Source organism: Panthera onca, chromosome D3 (assembly GCF_046562875.1).
Source record: "Panthera onca isolate mPanOnc1 chromosome D3, mPanOnc1 haplotype 2, whole genome shotgun sequence".
Taxonomy (NCBI): domain Eukaryota; kingdom Metazoa; phylum Chordata; class Mammalia; order Carnivora; family Felidae; genus Panthera; species Panthera onca.
Window position 1 is genome coordinate 72,982,564 of NC_138350.1, and position 21,307 is coordinate 73,003,870.

At 36.6% G+C, this 21,307-nt stretch overlaps 2 protein-coding genes across 6 annotated transcripts in view; one reads left to right on the plus strand and one right to left on the minus strand.

The window, feature by feature from the left end:
* The window catches only part of RAB27B (RAB27B, member RAS oncogene family), a 146,415-nt gene extending 139,540 nt beyond the window's left edge, over nt 1-6,875 (plus strand). For all 4 annotated transcript variants that reach the window (XM_078435222.2, XM_060613899.3, XM_060613901.3 and 1 more), the window contains one exon: nt 584-6,875. In XM_078435222.2, the coding sequence (XP_078291348.1) occupies nt 584-773 (190 nt within the window). In that variant the 3' untranslated portion in view covers nt 774-6,875. The remainder of the gene's footprint in view (nt 1-583) is intronic.
* A 7,942-nt stretch (nt 6,876-14,817) lies between these two features.
* Nucleotides 14,818-21,307, minus strand: part of CCDC68 (coiled-coil domain containing 68) — a 49,105-nt gene continuing 42,615 nt past the window's right edge. For both annotated transcript variants that reach the window (XM_078435221.2, XM_078435220.2), the window contains exons 11-12: nt 17,612-17,688; nt 14,818-15,286 (exon numbers count right to left, since the gene is read on the minus strand). In XM_078435221.2, coding sequence (XP_078291347.1) covers nt 15,229-15,286; nt 17,612-17,688 — 135 coding nt within the window. In that variant the 3' untranslated portion in view covers nt 14,818-15,228. The remainder of the gene's footprint in view (nt 15,287-17,611; nt 17,689-21,307) is intronic.

A 21,307-nucleotide genomic window follows, 5' to 3' on the forward strand; every position in this document is an offset into this window, starting at 1 on the left:
CAAAAATGTTAAATACCCCCCTGTGATTATGAATTGAGTTCCACCACAGACTTCAAATTTAAAACAGTTTCATCTTATCTGCCAATTTTTTACTGAAGAATTAATTCTCCTTGAGGGCTTTGAAAATATGTCTTCTTGAAACTTTTGATTCCGAATAAATATAGACTTATTTATTTACATGTATATCCTATTCAGTGCCTGCTTAATTTCTAAGTCCTATTTCCAGATAATTGATTAAAAGGGAAATGATATTTTAATGGCAATATTTACCACTAGTTTAGGTATTTCTACCCTCTTAATTTTTTTTTGAAACAGTGGTAATGCATTAGCTTCAAATTCCTGAGTACCTCCTGTATCCATTTCCTTGTCCATAAAATTGGTGATACCCATAGGAAAAAGCAGCCCACCAGCTTTTACTCACTGAGGAAAAACAAGGATGCTTTCCAATTCAGCCGGCAAAATCTTGATTATTTCACAGTCTCTCAGCCAGCCATGCTTTTGCATGTGTGACTCATTTGTACATCTTGTTATGTCTTTTCTGATTTCTTCCTCTCAAAAATATTTGTCATCTCTTCCATTCAAGCATACCGTATTTTGAAACAAGTGCAGCAACTGGCCAGAATGTGGAGAAAGCCGTGGAAACCCTTCTGGACTTAATAATGAAGCGAATGGAACAGTGTGTAGAGAAGACACAAGTCCCTGACACCGTCAACGGTGGAAACTCGGGAAAGCTAGATGGGGAGAAACCAGCAGAGAAGAAATGTGGCTGCTAGTCCCTGCATAGGAACTGATCATCAAAAACCCCACCCAAATATTACTTCCCAAAACAGCGGCAAACCACAAAATTGTTGTTGAGTAGACCATGCATACTGGCATATCTTGCTTTTCTGCCTGAAAAATCTATTTTAAGATATGAGAATAGTCAACAGTGTTCAAAGGATTGACCAGTTGTCTCTGAGGCCCCTCCAGACAAGATCAGAGATTTCCTAATGTGGTCTCACTACGATGGATGCTCAATTTGTGTGTGTGTGTGTGTGTTTATAAAGAAGATGAGTAGATAAGAAAGTATTCAAGATGATTATCTGTGAGTTTTAAATCACAACAAAAATTACCATGTCACATGGGGGAAAGGGATAGGCCAGTAAAGGGAAAATATAGAAAGACAATTTTTTTTCTTAAAGATTGGATTTACTTCTCATATAGAATTTGATTTGTCCTTTCAGTTTTGCATTGGGGGGACATATTTAGCTAAAAATGCGTACCCAATAAAGAAATCTAAATCGATCGTTAAGAATGACATGGCTATGTACACCCAATAAGCTGTCCTAGGATGGCTTAATTGCTGATAAGTTTATGAGAGTGTGAAAGTCAGACTTCTGCTAAAATATGGGAGATTGTATATTAATGTCCTTTTTATATTCTTAATAAGTGGCAAATAGACAAGAACAGGACTGTGAACGACAAAGTACAAAAGAAATGCCCTGGAAGAAAAATGAACGTATGATAACATGGCATTTGGACAAATGAAATTGAATGTGTCTGTCACAGATGTCTGGAAGAGTCATTTAGCCAAATTTCACCCAAGCCAATTAGAAGTTGACATTATCACTTGGGATTAAGAGAATCTCCAGAGGTTTCCCTTTCAAACAAAATTTTGGAAATCAGTTCATTGTTCAGTCTCACGTTTCATTTTTCTTAGCAAATGGTCATGAGGAGAAATTAAAGGTTGCCAAATTTCTTTATTTCTTTAGAAATGCAGTCAAGAAAAACTATTTAGCCTTACTTGTTTTTTTTTAGATAAAATATGTCAGCAATATGAAAACAAAAAGTGACTAATAGTTGTGCGTTTCTTTTTAATTTACAAAAACAACGGAAACTTGGAATCACTGTTCTACCCTCCACACCCACCCCTGGCTTTGAATCAATTGTAAAAATACAGGTGTATCACTTGGTAGAGCAACAACGTCAGAATGGTGGCTGGTTTTATGCTCGCTCTGAATTTTCATGTCATTCATCACATAAAAATTGATGATACCTCATGCCATAAAACAATATATTTAACATTTGTTTTCATTTCACCTCAGGCAAAATACCCACCTTTGAGGTATATTTGGGGGTAGGGAAAGAGTGGAGCTATATCTTATCTCTAAAAAGTTGGTTAATCATTTTATTTTTTCACATAAAACTGCCTTTTTAAAAAAAAAATCATCACAAACATATTTTCCATTGTCCTATTCTTAGTATTGTGTCTAAACTGGTATTACATTGTTTTTTTTTATCTTTATGGTAAGCCTAAGGATTAATTAATCATATAAATCATTAATTAATCATATTAAATAAACGATTATTTAAATACTTGTCAGTTTTACCTATAACAAAGGCATCACGCTTCAAGTTTTCTCTTTTTATCATGAGTATATAATTTTGATAGGATGGTTCCTCTTCCTATAAAATTTGCTAATTAAATTTCATTTTGCCATACTCTGTATATTTTTAAATTACAAACATTAGGAACCCTAAATCCAAGTCCCCCATTCTCCCCTTGAGCCTCTCTCTAAGGTCTACATCTGGTGTTGACTCAGTTTTAGGAACACAGATCCAAAGGATTGTCTAAGATGTTCTTGCAAAATTCTCAGTGTTAATTGCTCAGTTCCTCTGACTTCTGCAGCATAAGGCCAGCTTCTAAGATCCATCATGCTTGGGTGTTCCTTCCAATGGTGTTTTTCTCTACGATGCTCTTCGTGACCTCAGTGCCTGAGCCATGGGGATAGGAAGCTATTAGCCAAGCTCAAAGATGTTTTAACTGAGAGTAAAGTGAGAAGAAGCAATATAATCGTTGCTGTGGCAAAATTTGGCAAACTTCCTATGGTCATTTTATCAAGTCTTCTTTGGATTCGAATTGTGATGTCCCCTGCATCTCCGTAATAGGGAATGTTTAGCCTTTATAAACTCCTAAAGGTATTCTATTTTGGATTTGGTTTTTTGTTTTTGTTTTTGTTTGCTGTTTGTTTTTGGTTTCTATTCTTTTTCCAGTTGTATGATTGACTTATTTTTGCCAAGATTCTGTCATTGTCAGTTATTTCACAAGAATTTCTTCGGAGTCTATTTTAAGATCATTATTTGATAGATGTAGCATGAAGCAGAGGGCGATGATGCCCATAATTATAGAACTATGCCTATAAAAATAACAATTATTGGGTAGCATTCTCAAGAGGCAGGAAATCTAAAGAAGACAAGGGAACTAAAATAGCATCCTACTTATAAATAAGTACTTGATCTAAAAAAATATTTTCTCTGACAAGTTTGACATCTGATCCCAAATTCTATGTCACCATTACTGGAAATTCCTTCACTTAATTATTTCAGAATTAATAATTATGCATAATCCGTTTTATAATTTCAAATTGGTTTGAAATTGCTTGTTAGTATACAGACTGCTTTAAAGAATTGCATACCTCCTTTAACCCAAAACAGCATGTATTTTTAGCCCAGATGTATCCTGTTATTGTTATCTCCCAAATGCTTTGGTAAACCCCCATACTGTATTTTGGGGAAATATTTAAAATGTAGATGAAACTTCTTTCTGATATAGAAATCACTTCTGGAGTGCTTACATTAGTTTGATGTTTACATTGCTCTAACACAGTGCCTCGAATACCTCTGTGACCAAATTTGTCTCCAACCACATAGCTCACATTTCCTATGATGTCATAAAAGAAGAGGGCCTCACAGAGACACTAATACAGTGAAAGATATCCTGGTATCTTCAGCAAAGCGTACAGGATGTTACTGGAATCTGGAGATGATTACCACCATCTCTTTCTCCTAAGCTTCTCACGGAAAGGGCATTGCTTGAGATTCAACTGTGAGTAGGTACAAGGTTACCTTCTAATACACAAAAAGAAAAATCCTTTGAAAACCGTGTCAAAAAATAGCTGAGAAAACATGTCGTCTTGGTATGACGGGTGTCACAAGTCATAAATTGGCAGAGAAAGTGCAAAACGCTAGGAATTGAGCTTGTGGGTCTCTATGTAAGTTTTAGAATTCTTGAAACCGCTCTAGTGATTTGCTATCATTTCCATATTATCAGCTATACACTGCAAAAAAATTCAAAACCAGCATTTTCTAAAGCAAAGTAAACATTTCATCTGTTGTTCTTAACCAGATGGGCCAGTCCAGTCCATGTATCAGCGGATGTCTTTGTTATGCTTCTAGCATAAATTATTCTCTGCCAACCTGCACACATAAAATAAAATGAACTGGGTAAGAGTTTTAATCATATCTTTCTTGTCTCCACTGTAAGAGGGAGAAGGTTGACCATAGGGAATTACATGAATACATTAAGAATAATTTAATAACAGCCAAAATATCCTATAAAGTGTTAATTGAATCCAGTGGAAATCAATAAGTTTGATGAAGCTCATCTACATACTCATCAGCCAGAAAGAGAAGCAATATGTGTAATAGTGAACAGCTAGGTATAGTAGGAACCTGGAACCTATGTCCATGACACAAAATTATTCACTGCTCTGTATCTCTGTTCACTTTTAAAAAGGTTACATATGCTGTCTTCAGTGTCTATTATACTAAAACACTGAAGGAAAATTCTCATCCATGAAGAATTTTGGGGTTATCATCTCAAACTCAAACTGTAAAGAGATAATATTGAAATTTCTGGTTTCCTAAGAGAATGAACTCTTTAAAAGAGACATCTGAGAGCTGGTGTTAGCCAAAGGGATGGAAAAGTTGTCTTTCACCCTGTACCACCAAGCTTTAAAACATTAAAGAAGGCTGGTGCCTGTGAATATTTTAGGGAAAGCTTTATTATCTTTAAAGATGCCAAGATGCTTGAGAAAGTTGTCAGAGAATTCACCAAACAGTATATTTTCTCCTTGATCCTCGACCAATATGATATAAACTTGTTTCCGGGGAGAGCGCTGAGCTCTTAGACATGGAAAGCAGAAATAGAGTATTATCTGAGATGAATGTTGTCTCAATGCTTTATAAACCCATGGCGATATTTGCCTTAAAGTAGAACTGGTAAAATCATTGTTAGAAATCTAAGGAATTTTATAAATTTGTTGCCTTAGAACTCTTAGGTTGAGACCCAAACGTGATGACATTGTTGGGGAAAAGCTGTAAAGGGAGGTTAGAGTTAAATGTTGTCTGAATAGTGTTCTTAAATATTGCAGAACACACAGAAGGCCATACTTTGAGCTTGATTTTTAGGTAGAAAACAAACGGAGAATTAGTAACAGGTAGAGTTTTTGTAACTAGATCTATGGCAAATATTTAACCATCGTTTTTATCTACCAAGTAGTTTATGCCTTTAGAACTAAGCTAATAAAAACATTCAAACGCCAAATGTTTCATTAGTGGCATCAAAATGTGGGAACTTTGAAACATTTTGTTTGCTCTATCCGAACTTAATTTTCTCATAAGTTGCATTTTGATTAATTTTTCAAGGAATAGAATCAAAAAGATGCTTCTCTGCAGATCTCCTTTTACCAACAGTGTATGGTTGAGATGTTTTCTAGCTTCATATATAGATAGAACAAAAAACAAGCAAAAAACATTAGTAACAAAATAGTGGGGTTATTTAAAAGGGTGTCAGCTTTTGAAGAAAAAAACTTACAAAGAAATCATCTTTGAGTCGATCAAACTTGTTTAATGGCTCCTTTTCTTTCCAACAGGTCACGGAAATCATGGCTAATATCCCTCAACTAACTTAGTCTTTAAGAATCATTAGCAAATTTTGTAGAAGTGGGCATGTCTGTCCTTAACCTAGTGGATCCCTTATTTAACCAAAGGCTCTTGTCTTTATATCTGTTGGAACATCAAAATAGTGTCTGTCCCTAGTAAACGTATTCTTATAATTTTCTGTTCTCCAGGTTATTTTTTTAAATCCTCTTTGAGAGGAAACCTAGTAGTGTAGAAAGGAGACTCGTCAGAAAGAACAATTTGGGGCTCATGAGTGTGCCATTAAATATCTTAGTGGCTTCTCCTCATATGGAACTTATAAACCCTGTGTCCCTCATAGAGTTCATGTCAGTATCAAAGGAAACTACATCTAAGAAATTGGTTTGTAAATTATGTTCCCTTTCGTAAACAGGCACTATTTTCATAAGCTAAGAGTAATAAAAATTACAGTAATAATTTAAACCACTTGTGAGAAGAAGTGTCATAGCAGGGACAAAACACCAATTTTAGAAGTGGATATTGGAAGGCATAAAATGTTAGCAACTTGAAGTCATTGTATTTGATTGGAAATGTTTAATATATCTCAAGTTCTTGAAAAAACTATGAGCTCTATTTCATTTTGTATGTCATCTTGTATTTCTTTCAAGGAGTCCAATTACATTCTAGATAGTATATTACAACTTGGTCAGATCCTCCTTGTACAAATAGGGCTTTTGTGTCCATAGCCTTGCAAAAGGTACTGACTGCATCTGAAATTATCTAAGAGAAATAAGTTATCCTGCTTAATGTATTAAAAATAGATAATGTTCAACATAACACTGAAGTGCTTCACTGTATTCCGACAGTCTACCTTTAAGTGATATTATTCTCATTGTTAGGCTAAGCACTTTTGATTGTTTTGTCTGTCATCTACACAGATCACTGTTTTGTCTAGTGCTATGAATGTAAATGAAAACCTTAAACACGGTGTTTTTATTTTATGCACCCCTGAGTAGACTGTGGTGCCTGACAAACACTGTTAGATCATAATTTTGTTGTATCAAAGTTCTAGTGGCTTCAGAAATCATAGCATCCAATGATTTTGTGGTGTCTGGGTTTGAATACTATGGTGGAGAATTGTATTCAGTGATTGTTTCTGCACATTTTTTCAAATAAAAATGCATTTTTATCAGTAATCTTGTGTACTCAAAGCAAACTTATTTCTGTGTTGCAGCTGAATGTGTGGTGCATGAAGAACATTAAATCAGTATCAACATGGAACTTGTATCATATTTGAAATGGTATCCATTAGGAACTAGGAAAAAATAAATGATTTGGATTTAGCCAAGTGATTTTTATCCATCTCTCTAAACTTTTTCATTTACGATTTGTTTAAAGACTGGGCTTTGCAAGGGAAATTTTCTAATAATTTTGAATTATACATGTGTGAAATTAGCAGTTAACGTGTTGAAGTATTCCATGGTACGTAAGCACCTCAACGTATTACAACCTTTTTCTTCCCCATAATAAAATGCTGAGGCAGGAGGTAGTAACTTCCTTAGTCCCAGACTGGTGAAAGGACCAATTCAAGACCACAACCAAAGAGCTTCCTTTTAAATGTTCATTTGCAAAGGCTGCCTTGTTCCCAGAGTTGCTCTCATTCCATATGTTACTTAGTCAGTCTTTGCCAAGATAATGATGAGTTTTTAATTTAGAGATAAACAACTCTCCCACTGCAAGCAAAATAAATCCTTGGCACTGTTCTTTCAACTTTACTCCCTGGTAGCAGTAATGCTGTTTCACATAGGCAGAATCTTTCGCCCCTGGGTTCATCTTAAATAATTCATGACAAGTCATTAGGAACTTGCTTTCCCTAAGGCTTTATAGGATTTTTAAATAGTTATAGCATGCTCCGTATTGGGGGTGGGGTCGGGGAAGACCATCTTGACCTTCAATGTCTTTAATGCGGAAAGGGAAAATCTTTTAGAACCTGTATGTAAGGTGTTTGGATTATTCAGTGCTCTTTATACCAAGAACAATTACAATTTGACGAAGGCTATATCATAGGGGCACCTGGGTGGCTCAGTTGGTTAGATGTCTGACTCTGGGTTTTCTTTCAGGTCACCATCTCACGGTTCGCGAGTTTGAGCCCCGTGCTGGACTCTTCACTGACAGCGTGGAGCCTGCTTGGGCTTTCTCTTTCTCTCCCTCAAAATAAATAAATAAATTTAAAAAATTAAAAAAGCAGCAGCAAGGTTAATAGCCAACAACTTCAATCTGCTTGATTCTCCAGAGAAATTTGTATCGTGACTCATTCACTGATGAAAAATAATGAAACAGATGATTTGGAGTCATGCTAGTTAGCATATTGGATTGTGAACACGCATCATCTGGCTTCATGGACACTCTTCTCCCCTGACTTCCAAAAGCAGTTCCTCATGAGTTCCTCTAGGCAGAGTGTAAAGTCAGAATAAGACCACTCAACTGAACCTCTCAAGAGCAATTTTCCCTTCACTGCGCCTTCCAGAAAACATGGGTTTTCTCAGTATGTTAGGAAAACACAGACAACCAAGAATTAAGATACAGATTCCTAAAAACTGTTAGTTTACCACTGCTCAGAATTCAAAGAACTAGAAGGATAATTTACTTTTCAAATAAAAGGAATGATTTATACAAAGGAAACATGAAAGACTATATTGCATGGAAAATGATTGAGACAATGTTAGGACTCACTCTTGACCTGCCAGTCCAGCTGCACTGATGTCCCAGCTATTCTGGGACACACCTGGTCTGCCTGTCCTTTGGAGCTCGTGCACCTGGCTTGCCCCTTCCCGGACGCTTCTTCCACCAAATAATACCTTTTTCGGGTCACTTTCCTAGCCTTCTTCCTATCGTTGCTTACTTAAATGTTATCTTTAAAGAGGGAGGCCTTATTTAAAATTACTATCCTATTTAAATTACCAATCCATGGTTACTACATTTATTTATTTTATTTTTAATTTTTTAAAATGTTTATTTTTGAGAGAGACAGAGACAGAATGCGAGTGGGTTGGGGCAGAGAGAGAGGGAGACACAGAATCCGAAGCAGGTGCCAGGCTCCGAGCGGTCAGCACAGAGCCCCATGCGGGGCTTGAACTCACAAGCTGTAAGATCATGACCTGAGCCAAACTCGGATACCCAACCGACTGAGCCACCCAGGCGCCCCCATGGTTACTACATTTAAATTATCACCCAGTTTAAAAGTGTAACCACAGCCTTTCACCCCTAGTAATTCCTGATCCCTGTGTTCAGCTTTATTTTTATTCACAGTCCATGGGACATCTCTGACTTTATTATCTGTTTTGGGTTTTTTTTGTCACTAGAATATATTTACATTAAGGTACAGATTTTTTCCTTTTTCTTTCTTCTCTGACACATTCACACCCTCCTCTTTCCCCACTGCCATAGCCCTGGCATCTAGAACAGTGCCTGGCAAATAGAAGGCATCAATATATATTTGTTGAAAGAAGAAATGAACGACTCCTACACGAGATCCTGATTGAGTAGGTATAGAATAATGTAGCATTAACTTAAATTTTATTACTTTATTGAAATTAATATTTAAATTGTACAATATATTGGTTCTGGGCATGGAAGATATCCATGAAAACATAACCATTATCTACACACTGGACATTTCTACTACCCCCATATATTTCTCTGTATTGCTATTCGCACTTTCCCTCTACTCCCTTCCCCAGGCAAATACTGATTTGCTCTCTTTCACTATGGGATCACATAGTATGTCCTCTTTTTTTCCTCTAGATTCTTTCACTAAGTATGATTTGAAGTTTATCCACTGTTGTATATATTTATGCTTTGTTTCTTTTTATTGTCAAGTTCTCTTCCAAAGTATGGATGTACTATGTTTTGTATCACCTGTTAATGGACATTTGTGTTTAGTTCTTGGCTATCACAACCAAAGGTGCCATGAAAATTCAGATACACATTTCTTGTGGACAGAAGCTGTTGTTTCTCTTGGGTAAAACAAAAACAAAAAACAAAGAATGGAACAGCTAGGTCATATGGCAGGTGTATATTTGACTCTTAAAGAAACAGCCTGGTTTCCAAAGTGCTGGTCCCATTTTTGCATTCTCGCCTTTAGCACATGATTTTGTTTCTCCACATGCTCAATAAGGCCGGTGTTTGTATTTTAGCTGTTTTAGTGGGGGTTTGGTATTTATTTCTTAGTGGTTTTCATTGGCATTCCCCTGATAGGCAACAGATGAGGCATCTTTTCATACGTGTATTTGTAATTTGTCTATCTTGTTTTAAGAAGTGACTCTCTGAACATTTTTGTCCATATGTTTATTAGTTTGCCTTCTCATTGTTTTAAAAGTTCTTTATATATTCTGAATACAAATCCTATACATGTGAATATTTTCACCCATTCTGTAGGTTGCTTTTTAAAATTTGTTTAGTGGTGTCTTTCAAAGAGCACAATATTTGAATTTTAATATTCAATCATCAATTTTTTTCCTTTTATGGTTTGTGTTCTTTGTGTACTAAACACAAAGGTTGTAAAGTGTTGCAAAGAGACTGTTTTCTGCTAGAAATTTTAGTTTAGTTTTACATTTAGGTATAGTGTCCATTTCATGTTAATTATACACTGTGAGAGATAAGAATTGATGCTAATTTTTTTTCACATATAAAACTTGCAGTAGGGGTGCCTGGGTGGCTCAATTAAGAGTCTGACTTTGGCTCAGGTCATGATCTCGCAGTTTGTGGGTTCGAGCCCCATGTAGGGCTCTGCGCTGATGGCTCAGAGCCTGGAGTCTGCTTCGGATTCTGTGTCTTCTCCTGTCTCTGCCCCTGTCACACTCTGTCTTTCTCTCTCTCAAAAATAAACAACAGCAACAAAAAAACCCACAACAACTTGCAGTATTTTCAATGCCGTTTAGAAGACTTTCCTGTCTCCTTTCTATAGCCTTGACAGCTTTGTCAAAAATCAATCACATAAAAAAAAATCACATAGATGGGTCTATTTATGGATATTCCTTTCCATCCATTTAGATATTTGTGTATGTTTTCACCAATAGCAAATATTAATATGTTTAATTTCAATTTCACTAATTTCAGCTTTGTAATCTGTGAACTTGTTAACTTTATTTACTAGTTCTAGTAGCTGTTTGGTAGATTCATTAAAGTTTTCTACATTAACAATTGTATGAACAATGGACATTTTACTTTTCCTTTCCAATTTGTATGCCTTTTCTTCCTTTTTCTTTTTCTTGACATATTCCAATGGCTAGGACTTAGAGTACAATGTTTAAGAAAAGTGGTGAGGGCAAGCATCTCAGTATTAGTCTTTCATCATTAGTTATATGAACTGAAGGCTTTTTTGTAAATGCTGTTTATCAGAAGGATAAAATTTCTTATTCCCAGTTTGCTGAGTTTTTATCATGAATGAGTGTTAAATTTTGTCGGATACTTTTCTTCACCTATTAAAATAATTATATAATTTTTCTTCTTTATTATGTGTATATGGTTACTTACATTGATTTTTTTTTAAATATTTTGGGAGAGAGAGACAGAATGAGCAGGGGGAGGGGCAGAGAGCAAGGGGGGCAGAGGATCCGAAGCTGGCTCTGTGCTGATAGCAGTGAGTTCAATGTGGAGCTTGAACTCACAAACTAAGAGATCATGACCTGAGCCAAAATCAGGAGCTCAACCAACTGAGCCACCCAGGTGTCACTCATTGACTTATTTTCAAATGATAAATCAACCTTGCATGCCTAGGATAAATACCAATTTTCTGTAATTCTACTTCAATTTTTAAACACTTATAAGTATATATTTTAATAATAACACAGCAATTAAATATGATTATCTAAATCTTTACTGAATCTTAAGATTTCCCACCCCCCCAAAAAAATGGAAGGAAGCAAAAAAGGAGGAAGGGAGGAATTAAAATGATTATGACATTAGTTGAAGGAATTTTCAGTTCTTGATGGAATGGGTCCTTACATCAATATTGATGAGGATTCTATGATTACCTCAGGCTCAGAGGAGAGGTAAAGAAAGTAAAGAAATATGAAAGAATTTGAAAAGTGTGTTCTTAATTTTATAAAGTTACTATTTTTTCATATTCAGAATAAAATATTAGTAGATTACTTTTTCTCATTAATTTGGATCCAAGAAAAAATTAGCAGAAAAATTCAGGGAGTCATCTAAATACCTGTTCACTAGCAAAACCAATCCATTGATTATGGATTTTATTGTCATGAACAATCAAATAAAAATGGCTTAATTTAATTATGCATAATTATTTTATTTTATTTATTTTTTTAAAATGTTTTTGAGAGACAAAGAGGCAGAGCACAAGCAGGAGAGGGGCAGAGAGGGAGGGAGACACAGAATCCAAAGCAGGCTCCAGGCTCTGAGCTGTCAGCACAGAGCTGGATGCGGGGCTCAGACTCAAGAACCATGGGATCATGACCTGAGCTGAAGTCAACACTTAATCAACTGAGCCACCCAGGCACCCCTACTTATACATCATAATTTTAATGTAAAAAGAAATAAAAACAAAAAATAAACAAAATATGGTAACAATTTCTTTATTGTAAACAATTATTCAAAAGATAGATGTATTACACCAATTATTTAAGCGTTTCTCTTTGTTGTTGCTTGAACATTTCCTAATGGTAATTCGTAATGATATATGTAATCAAAGTGAAACTGTTTCTTTTCATTTCTACCTTCATATATTCACTTCAAGGTCCACTTCAGGCCTTCTTATCTAATGTATTAATTAGTATAATTATAAGCACAATTATTTAGGCTACAACTGAACTGGTATTTCTTTTCCTGTATTTCTCGTGTGATACTACTTTCAGATTAATACTTTTTATTCTCCATTGTAATTGTTTGTTTTATGGCTCAGAAATATTTATTCCAAAAATATTCCAAATGATAAAAGCTGAGACAGTAAAGATATAGGAAAAATCTATATATGGCAAGTAAATGATACTGCTGATGCTATTAAAAAGATATTTTTGTATTTGAAGAGTCCAGATCTTTTTACGCTGCTGAAACTGCTTGATCTTAGTCTCAGGAAATCCAAAGAACATTCCAAGGTGAACATGGAGGGCACATGAGCACCTCCTATCCGTATCATGTCCAGTGGTACTTTCCGTGTTCAAAGATGTTATGGTAAGTGAAATAAGTCCTCCAGAGAAAGGCAGATACCATATGTTTTCACTCTTATGTGGATCATGAGAAACTTAACAGAAGACCATGGGGGAGGGGAAGGGAAAAAAGAAGGTTAGAGAGGGAGGGAGCCAAAACATAAGAGACTCTTAAAACTGAGAACAAACTGAGGGTTGATGGGGGGTGGGAGGGAGTGGAGGGTGGGTGATGGTTATTGAGGAGGGCACCTGTTGGGATGAGCACTGGGTGTTGTATGGAAACCAATTTGACAATAAATTTCATATTAAAAAAAAGAATAAATAAACAAAAAAGAAAACAAAAATGAGCGAGTGAGACCTACATTAAATCCAGCAGTGTCTTCCTATTTTTGTCTTTAGAATACATTATTCTAATGGGAATCATTCTGGTTGTTAGGTCTGTTCAATGGATCCATTCCAAAATCCCGCATTTATTAACATCCAGCTTGGTGATTGAGGTCTAAGAGGAAGCTAAGTGATCACCAGGTGAAAAGTGAACTCACACACTACACTGCAAATGCTTGAAGCAGAATTCATGATCCCAATCTCCCACAAATGTGCCTGAAAATACACTGCCAAAAAGTCTTCCATGTGGTATAAGGTCATGATAATAAATGTAAAATTAGAAGATTTTTAGCAAGTTGTTCTGAACTACGTTCTTACGAGGGTAGTCCAAGTAGGTGAAAGGCCAACTTATTGCAGGAAAATATTTACTTTATGAGTAAAGGTTCTTTCTGTCACTCACAGGATGGTGCAGATAGCCAACAAGGAAGCTGTTTCATTAAAGTAGCAAAAAGAAAAAGCATTTCTGTAGTGTGGGAGTATCTCAGACCATCAAGCGAGCAGGTAGAAGGAATACTGACAGCCAAATCAAGAGGTCCAAATCCTCGCTCCATTGTAGCAGCAGGGAAAATTACCGGACCTCACAGCATCCACCCCTGTGAGATGGTAATAATAGTATGACTTGCTTTTGAGGTCTTTGGGTAGATTAAAGCAATTAATACAGGTAAAGTACTTAGAATTGTTCCTGGCATCGGAGCCGTGTCATAAATGCTATTAAATAACTACATCTGAAAAACCAGCAAGCAATAAAAACATGATTCACGAAATGCACACATATAGTTACGCAACATTTCAAGGATTACAGTACGTCAATGAATTTATAAATGCGTCACTTAATCTCATTTGAATGTATTTTTAAATATTTCATAGATAATACTGATATTTCACATTCCACATTGAAAGGCTTGAAGCAGCTTTCCTGAGAAAATGTTTACAGTCGTACACCAGAGAGGATAATCAAAAGGCTTACAAGTAATTCACCCTTCAGCAGGGCTAAGTCTGCCCATTATTCATTTAGTTCAAGTGCCTTCTATCCTGTTAGCCCGTTTGCACTTCTACAAATTAGAGTCTGGTTTTCCTCATAGCAAGCACAAACTCACCTGTGATGAATGCCGGTATCAAAATGCAAGCACACTTTCACCAAGGCACTGGACATACGATGGATGGAGAATCTTCCCAGCTATAGACAGTAGCCATTGCTCCTCTTAACCCACAATACACGTATTTTTGTGAAGGTGTGAGTTGACGGCATTGTGTTCCTATTCTTTCCCCCAAATATTTTCTTAGATAATACAATGAATCTTATAAAGAAAATTAGGCACCAGGTCAGAGTCACAAACTGCATTTCTTCATGCTTACTTGTGGGTGATCTCTCGCAACCAATTCTCAATCCCAGCTGAAGAACAATGGCTTCCAGAGGTGCGGTAAGATGCCGTGATTCTTAGCAATGGAGGGTTGCGTGGATTGGGGAATTAGCTAAAAAGAACCTACTTCTCCTGCCCATAATGCCATAGAGAATAACTCTCCTACTAACGAGAGGTCAGGAGATGAATTTATAAATTCATGTTAGGGTATTTCTTGTTATTCAAAGTTAACTTTAAAATATATCATTTATTCACACACATGCACATACACTCTTCCATTTATATACATAAAAACCACTATCAGAAGGTTATAGTTGACAACCTTAAACCACTCCCTTCAGCAAAAATCTGCAAAAAATATTCAGATTCTTTTTGAAGTTTAAAGCAAAATTCATCTTCCATCAAATGCCCCAGGTCTCTTCACCCATTCAGTAAGTTTTGAAGGAAGAGTTCCTTGCCTTGAATATACATTTGTTTGATTTTCTGGAGTGTCCTCTTCCTGCAGAGCCGTTGACGTATAATAAATCCCATTGAATACTGCCAGTGAGCCATTTTAACTTGCACATTTAGTCTGTGTTTCAAGGAATAAATAAGACCCACATAGTGATCTTGCTTATTGAGATCTTCAGCTAGTCAGCTCATTTCTGGAGCCTGATCAACATCAGATAGGGCGTAGTGCCTTCAGTCTTCAATTCACTGTAGAAAAGATCAAATAATTATTGATAGAGAGCACATTAAACTTTAGCGATATAATTGGTGTATCACCACCATTTCCATCTCCACCACCGCTATACGACCAAGTCTGAACTAATTGCTTTAATCTAAGAGATCTGGTGGTTAATTGGTTGACTGACTAATTCCCCATGAGACATGATAGAATCACACTGTGGAAGCATCTAACTTATGTAAATTCAGCTAGTTGTAGAGGGACAAGAGTGAGGAAGAGTGAGGGGAAGTGAGAGAATTAGAGACTATATCTGCCATTCCATGCAGTGAAGGCATGCATTGGAGTGACCTGGAGACAGGAAACACGAATCAACCCTCCTGCCAGGATGTTTGAGTCCTGTGGGCTTCTCAAGTCTGAACTTCTCCCCTCACTGTGTGATTCCAGTATTTACAATATATATGTATGTATATATGTGCGTATACACACACACACACACACACACACACACACACACACACGTTTGTATGTGCATTTTGTTGTTGCTGTTTTTGTCTAAGAAGATGATCCTGAATCTCCAGCAAACACCCTTTCTGGTGTTCAAGAAACATCTATATGTTTTAATGCTCAAAGACACCACCTTGCTTTTTAATATTTACTGAGAGATACAGAATTATATTTTGTGGGTAATTAAAGAGATTTGCCTGGATTAATTTTTAAATGCATATGATTTTCCCCCTGAACAGCTACTTTTCTACTCCAATCTCTCCCTTGAGTTATAATTCCACTGTATATGGGTGAACCCAGAATTACCACATCATACTACCACTTACGTCCTCAAAGCAGCCAATTGGCCATATTTCATTTTGCAAACATGAGACCTACCAAGTCATAGAAAGAAAAGAAATCTTTAAAACTAAAAGATGTTTAACAATGAATTTACTACAACTAAAGAATTGGCCATAGAAGTCATTCTTTCCAGCACATTCCCTCTGTACGGGCTAGAGTCTCTGCATTCAATACTGGAGTAGTTACAATAAAGAGACAAGCAGTTGACCTCTCCTTCACTCCACTCTGTCTGCGTTCCCTACAGGGTCAAAACAGCTGATGCCTCACCACCCCAAGGGGACTGGTATCTGGTAAGGGAACAAAAAAATCAATTGTCTTCCTTTTCCTTGGAAAGTCATGCTTGCTCTTCTGTTCTGGACTCTTCATTTCTTCCCCCACTGAAGTGACTACTTCTCTGCTTCTGAAATGTGGGTATTTCACTTCCTCCTGTAATATTTCTGGGGCTTAATTTCTTTTCTTTATTGGAAGTTTCAGGGCTACTGGCCAAAAAGTGGATAACTTCGCATCAGGGGGACTGACAATTTTAGAAGAATCTATTCAGAATGGCTTCATCTCATCTCTCATTACATATATCATTAGCAAAGGGAAGCAAGGCTGCAGGGAGTTCTGCCAAGGGAGATGGACCCACCTGAATTCTTGGACTGATATTCATCACAGCGGGCCTGATTTTCTACCTCAGGCACTGAACAGAAGAGAGTTTCAGAAAACAGGCTTCTGCCCTAGAGGGATTAGACTGGGAAATTCAAAAGCTGCTAGAACAGGAAGTTTTTAATCACTTTTTAAATGATTCATGTAATTACAGACTATGTTTTCTTTTAAGTGATAATTTCATAGAGTATTATGGAAATAAGATTTGAGCCCAGAAGTCTTTTTTTTTTCTTTTTTTTACAACTTGTCACTTCAGATTCTGTCACCATTAGAAAGTGACTTTGATGGTTTCAACTATCGTTTTGATTGCTGTAGTGGGTCATTATCATTGCTTGATTCAGTCATTATTAGGTAGTTATTGAAGACTCTTGCCCTTAGCAATGCAGGAAATAAAGTGAAATACAAGGAACCATTCCTGCCTTCTTGACATTTACAATCTACCTGGTTTGAGATACAGTCATGGACATTTAAATAAATACAATTTATAATTAAGGTGTTCATCAATGCTACAGAAAACAGGAGTAACAGAAAACAAGGACAATAGGGAAGATGATGTGTACTGCTTGTAGAAAGAGTTGAAGCAGATACCTGGCTTGTTTTATGGCACAAAGCAAGAAAAGATATCTAAATTTATTCATTCATTTATTCAGTAAGTATTTATATGTTAGGCTTTGAGGATTCAATGCTGAACAAATAACACAGGTCCAGTTCTCAAGAACTGGGAAACAGACAATAAACAAGTGATTACATAAGTATTAATAGATTGGAATATTTCTCAAGTGGGATAGATGCCAACATTCATGAATGAATGTTCAACAAAGCTGTGACGGCAGATGGCAGTGGGGGAAGAAAAAACTTACCTTGTAGAGACACCCTTGGATACTGTTGTTCTAGGAGTTTCAGACCAAAGTGCCACCTTGGTTTTTAGTTCTTTATTCTAAAGTGAAAAAAAAAATGATTACATAGGTAGCACATTGATTAGCCACATGCTTAATACTTCTGATCAACCCACCACCTACATCACTCCTTGGCAGTAAGCTTGTTTCAGTCACTCTATTAAAACACAGAATGTAGCCGGTTGAGAGTCACTATTATCTCTGAAATTACAAAAACATCTTGAAGAGTACATACTTTTCCAAGGGATTAAAATAGAGTATTCTACATTAGCCTCTGAAATTCAACAGCTGAACTATGTTTGATTTTACAGTTTCTTTTATGTAGAAAGAGTTGCAAAGAACTTCACAAAATAACTTTATTAAAGAACCTTGTTAAAGACACCCACAATATTTATTACATGTTTGTCTTTCTTGTGCAATTTCTTGATTATAAACTCCATGAAAATAAGCACCATCTGTTCTTTACCATATAGTTCATGGCATTTTTAGCCTCAATTTTCTCACTGAAGCCTCCGTTTCTTGATCTCTATACTAGTGGTAAATAATACATGTCTTGCCTACCATGTTGAAGTTGTTGGAAGAAAAATCTCATATGATCATAATATTTTAAATCTGGAAACGCTCTTATAATTCTGGGAGATAATGCAATGGCTGATAATAAGGAAGGCAACAGTTTAATTTCTCAGGTACAAATCCTAGCACAGCCACTTGATAGCTTTGTGACCTCATTTAGTTTGCCTAACCTCTCTGAGCCCAATGTCCTCATCTGTAAAGTGGAATCATCGTTTTTTTCTTCGCAGGTTCTGAAATGAGATATTCAATATGTACTGTGCCCAGTGTCTGGCACAGATTCTTAAGACTTAAGATTTTCTAGTCCAAGTACCATTTTTATAACTAAAAACTGAGGTCCAAAGAGCTTAAGTGCCCAACGTCTTGTTCCTGGCAGAACCAGGGTTCAAAGTCATGTCCTTCTGCTGCAGTGCCGCTGTCTCCTCTACAGCATAGTCACACCAAGCACATTCATTCAACAGATCTGGAAAATGAGACTTAAAACAGCAAAGCATCATGCTCACGGTTGTCAGTTGGCTGCACTGGCAAGCCAGAGGTGTTTAAAGGATACACCAGTATAGTAGGGTCTGGGACTGAAGGGTGGCTCAGTGGGAGGTTGACAGGGGGTGCTATAGCTTTAAAAGAACAGTAATACACCAGCTCCAATACCTATTGGGAAACTAAGGAGTTAAAGTGTCATATTGAAGTTTAAAAGGTATTTCCTAAAAGTCCACCAGACGGCTTGGAGCAAGCCAACACGAAAATGCATGTTTTGGGGAAACATGTTAGAATTTTCATGGAAGCAAGAGGTTTAATAGTTATGCATGCCTAGCAAATGTCAAGACTTTTTCCAGGTGCTTTCCATATATCTATTCTTTGATAACTTTTATTCTTATGCATATTAAAGAAATAAGGCTGGCAAAACTCAAATTGTTTAGGTAACTTGTTTCTGATAACCCACACATTGTATATGCAGGACTCTGTTCAAATGTGCAAGCTTTATGCAATCCTGTGTGACTCCAAATCCTATGCTCTTTTCCCTGAAAGGTGTTCTTTTTCTGTAACCAGAAGAATTAGCTCAGCCTCCTTATATTACAAATAAGTAAATGGTGAGCCCCAGGAGACACAGAGATTCAATGATTTCTGAAGGGATTTCAGGTCTGATAAACATGAAACAGAAGAAAGGAAACCGTCAGGAAATTAATCAATAATTAATCTGCATCCATCCACCTATCCATCCATCTATCCAATTAGTTTCTGCCATGTCTATGGCACCAACCCATGGGCAGAGGGAATGTGAAGACGCACAAGAAAGTATGGATCTTCCTTTCCAGTACACAGCATACACAGCATGGTGGAAGTGATAAAACAAACATGTAAACATTAAAAAATAAAAAATAAAAAGTTCAGGAGATTCCCGAGGCAGTAGGTAATTAATCACTATGTAAAAGGTGTAACAGAAATCAGTGAGCAGAATAATTTATGATATTTTCATACACAAGGAGATTTCAGCTGGACCTTGAAGACAAAATGAAATGGCCTAGGTGGAAAAGAAGGGAGAAAAAGGTTCTTAAAGTGTGATCTTGGGATCTCAGCAATATCAGCGTCACCTGAGAACTTACTAGAACTACCTACCCTCAATCTCCAATAAGACCTACAAAGAAACCCAGGGTAGCCAAGGAATGTGTTTTAAGAAGCTCACTTCTTAAAGTTTTAAGTGTTTATGTGTTTTAAGATGACTCTGCCGTCTGTTCAAGTTTGAGAACCACTGGACTAAAGTGCTGGTTTTCAGTGTTGGTTGTATATTGCAATTATCTGGAGAGATTTAAAAACTAATGAATCTAGAGTCTCATCCCAGAGATTCTGTTTAACTTTGTTGCAGTCTGGGTTCAAGACTTTTCAAGACTCCATAGGTAATTCTCATGTGCTGCTAAGATGAAGAAACTAAGATAAAAACATGGAGGCAAACCATAAGAAACTCTTACACAGAGAACAAACGGAGGGTTGCTGGAGGAGTGGTGGGTGGGGGGATGGGTTAGATGGGGGATGGGCATTAAGGAGGGCGCTTGTTGGGATGAGCACTGGGTGTTATATGTAAGTGATGAATCACTAAATTCTACTCCTGAAATCATTATTACGCTACATGTTAACTAACTTGGATTTCTTTTTTTTTTTTTAACGTTTATTTTTATTTTTGAGACAGAGAGAGACAGAGCATGAACGGGGGAAGGGCAGAGAGAGAGGGAGACACAGAATCGGAAGCAGGCTCCAGGCTCTGAGCCATCAGCCCAGAGCCCGACGCGGGGCTCGAACTCACGGACCGCGAGATCATGACCTGAGCTGAAGTCAGACGCTTAACCGACTGAGCCACCCAGGCGCCCCAACTAACTTGGATTTCAATAAAATTTAAAATAATTTTTAAAAAAGATGAAGAACCATTGAAGGAAAGCTGAGACAAGATGTGGATTTTGCCCCTTCATATCCCTCAGCATCTGTACTGCGTAATAACCAAAAAATGGAACAAAAGTCTTCACACACATTGATCATTCACTGTGACGTTTCAAGAGTCAAGCACTTAACTAAAGTCTCATGTAGGAAATGTACTTCAGATTTAATAAACTGATAATAAAGATGTTCCTTGTATAATGGAGGTAAAGCTAATATACACTCCAAACAAGTGTAGGCACATATCATTGACCAAGTATGTTGCTGAGAAAAACTCCTCTCTATACAATACTCTGCAAGTTAGGAAGCAATTCAAATCACATCATGATGACAACAAATACTAAAATAATCCAGGCTGGACAATTATGTAGAGGCTACTGGGATTTTGTCCAAAACGAATTCCTAGTTTCTCAAGTTGCTGAGTACCAAACAGCACAAAAGCATAGGAGTTATCATATTAGACTGTCTTTATTTTCATTTATCTCAACTTCCATGCTGATTTATTTCATTGGCTAGATTTAGATACTTATTTTTGATTCATGGGCTTTCATAGTTTTTCCTTTAATTAGAACAGCCATATCCACGAATTTTATTACATCGTTACTTTACAAAACTACAAATCAATGACCAGAATATGTCTGCTTTTTTATGACTCTATCCAAGGAT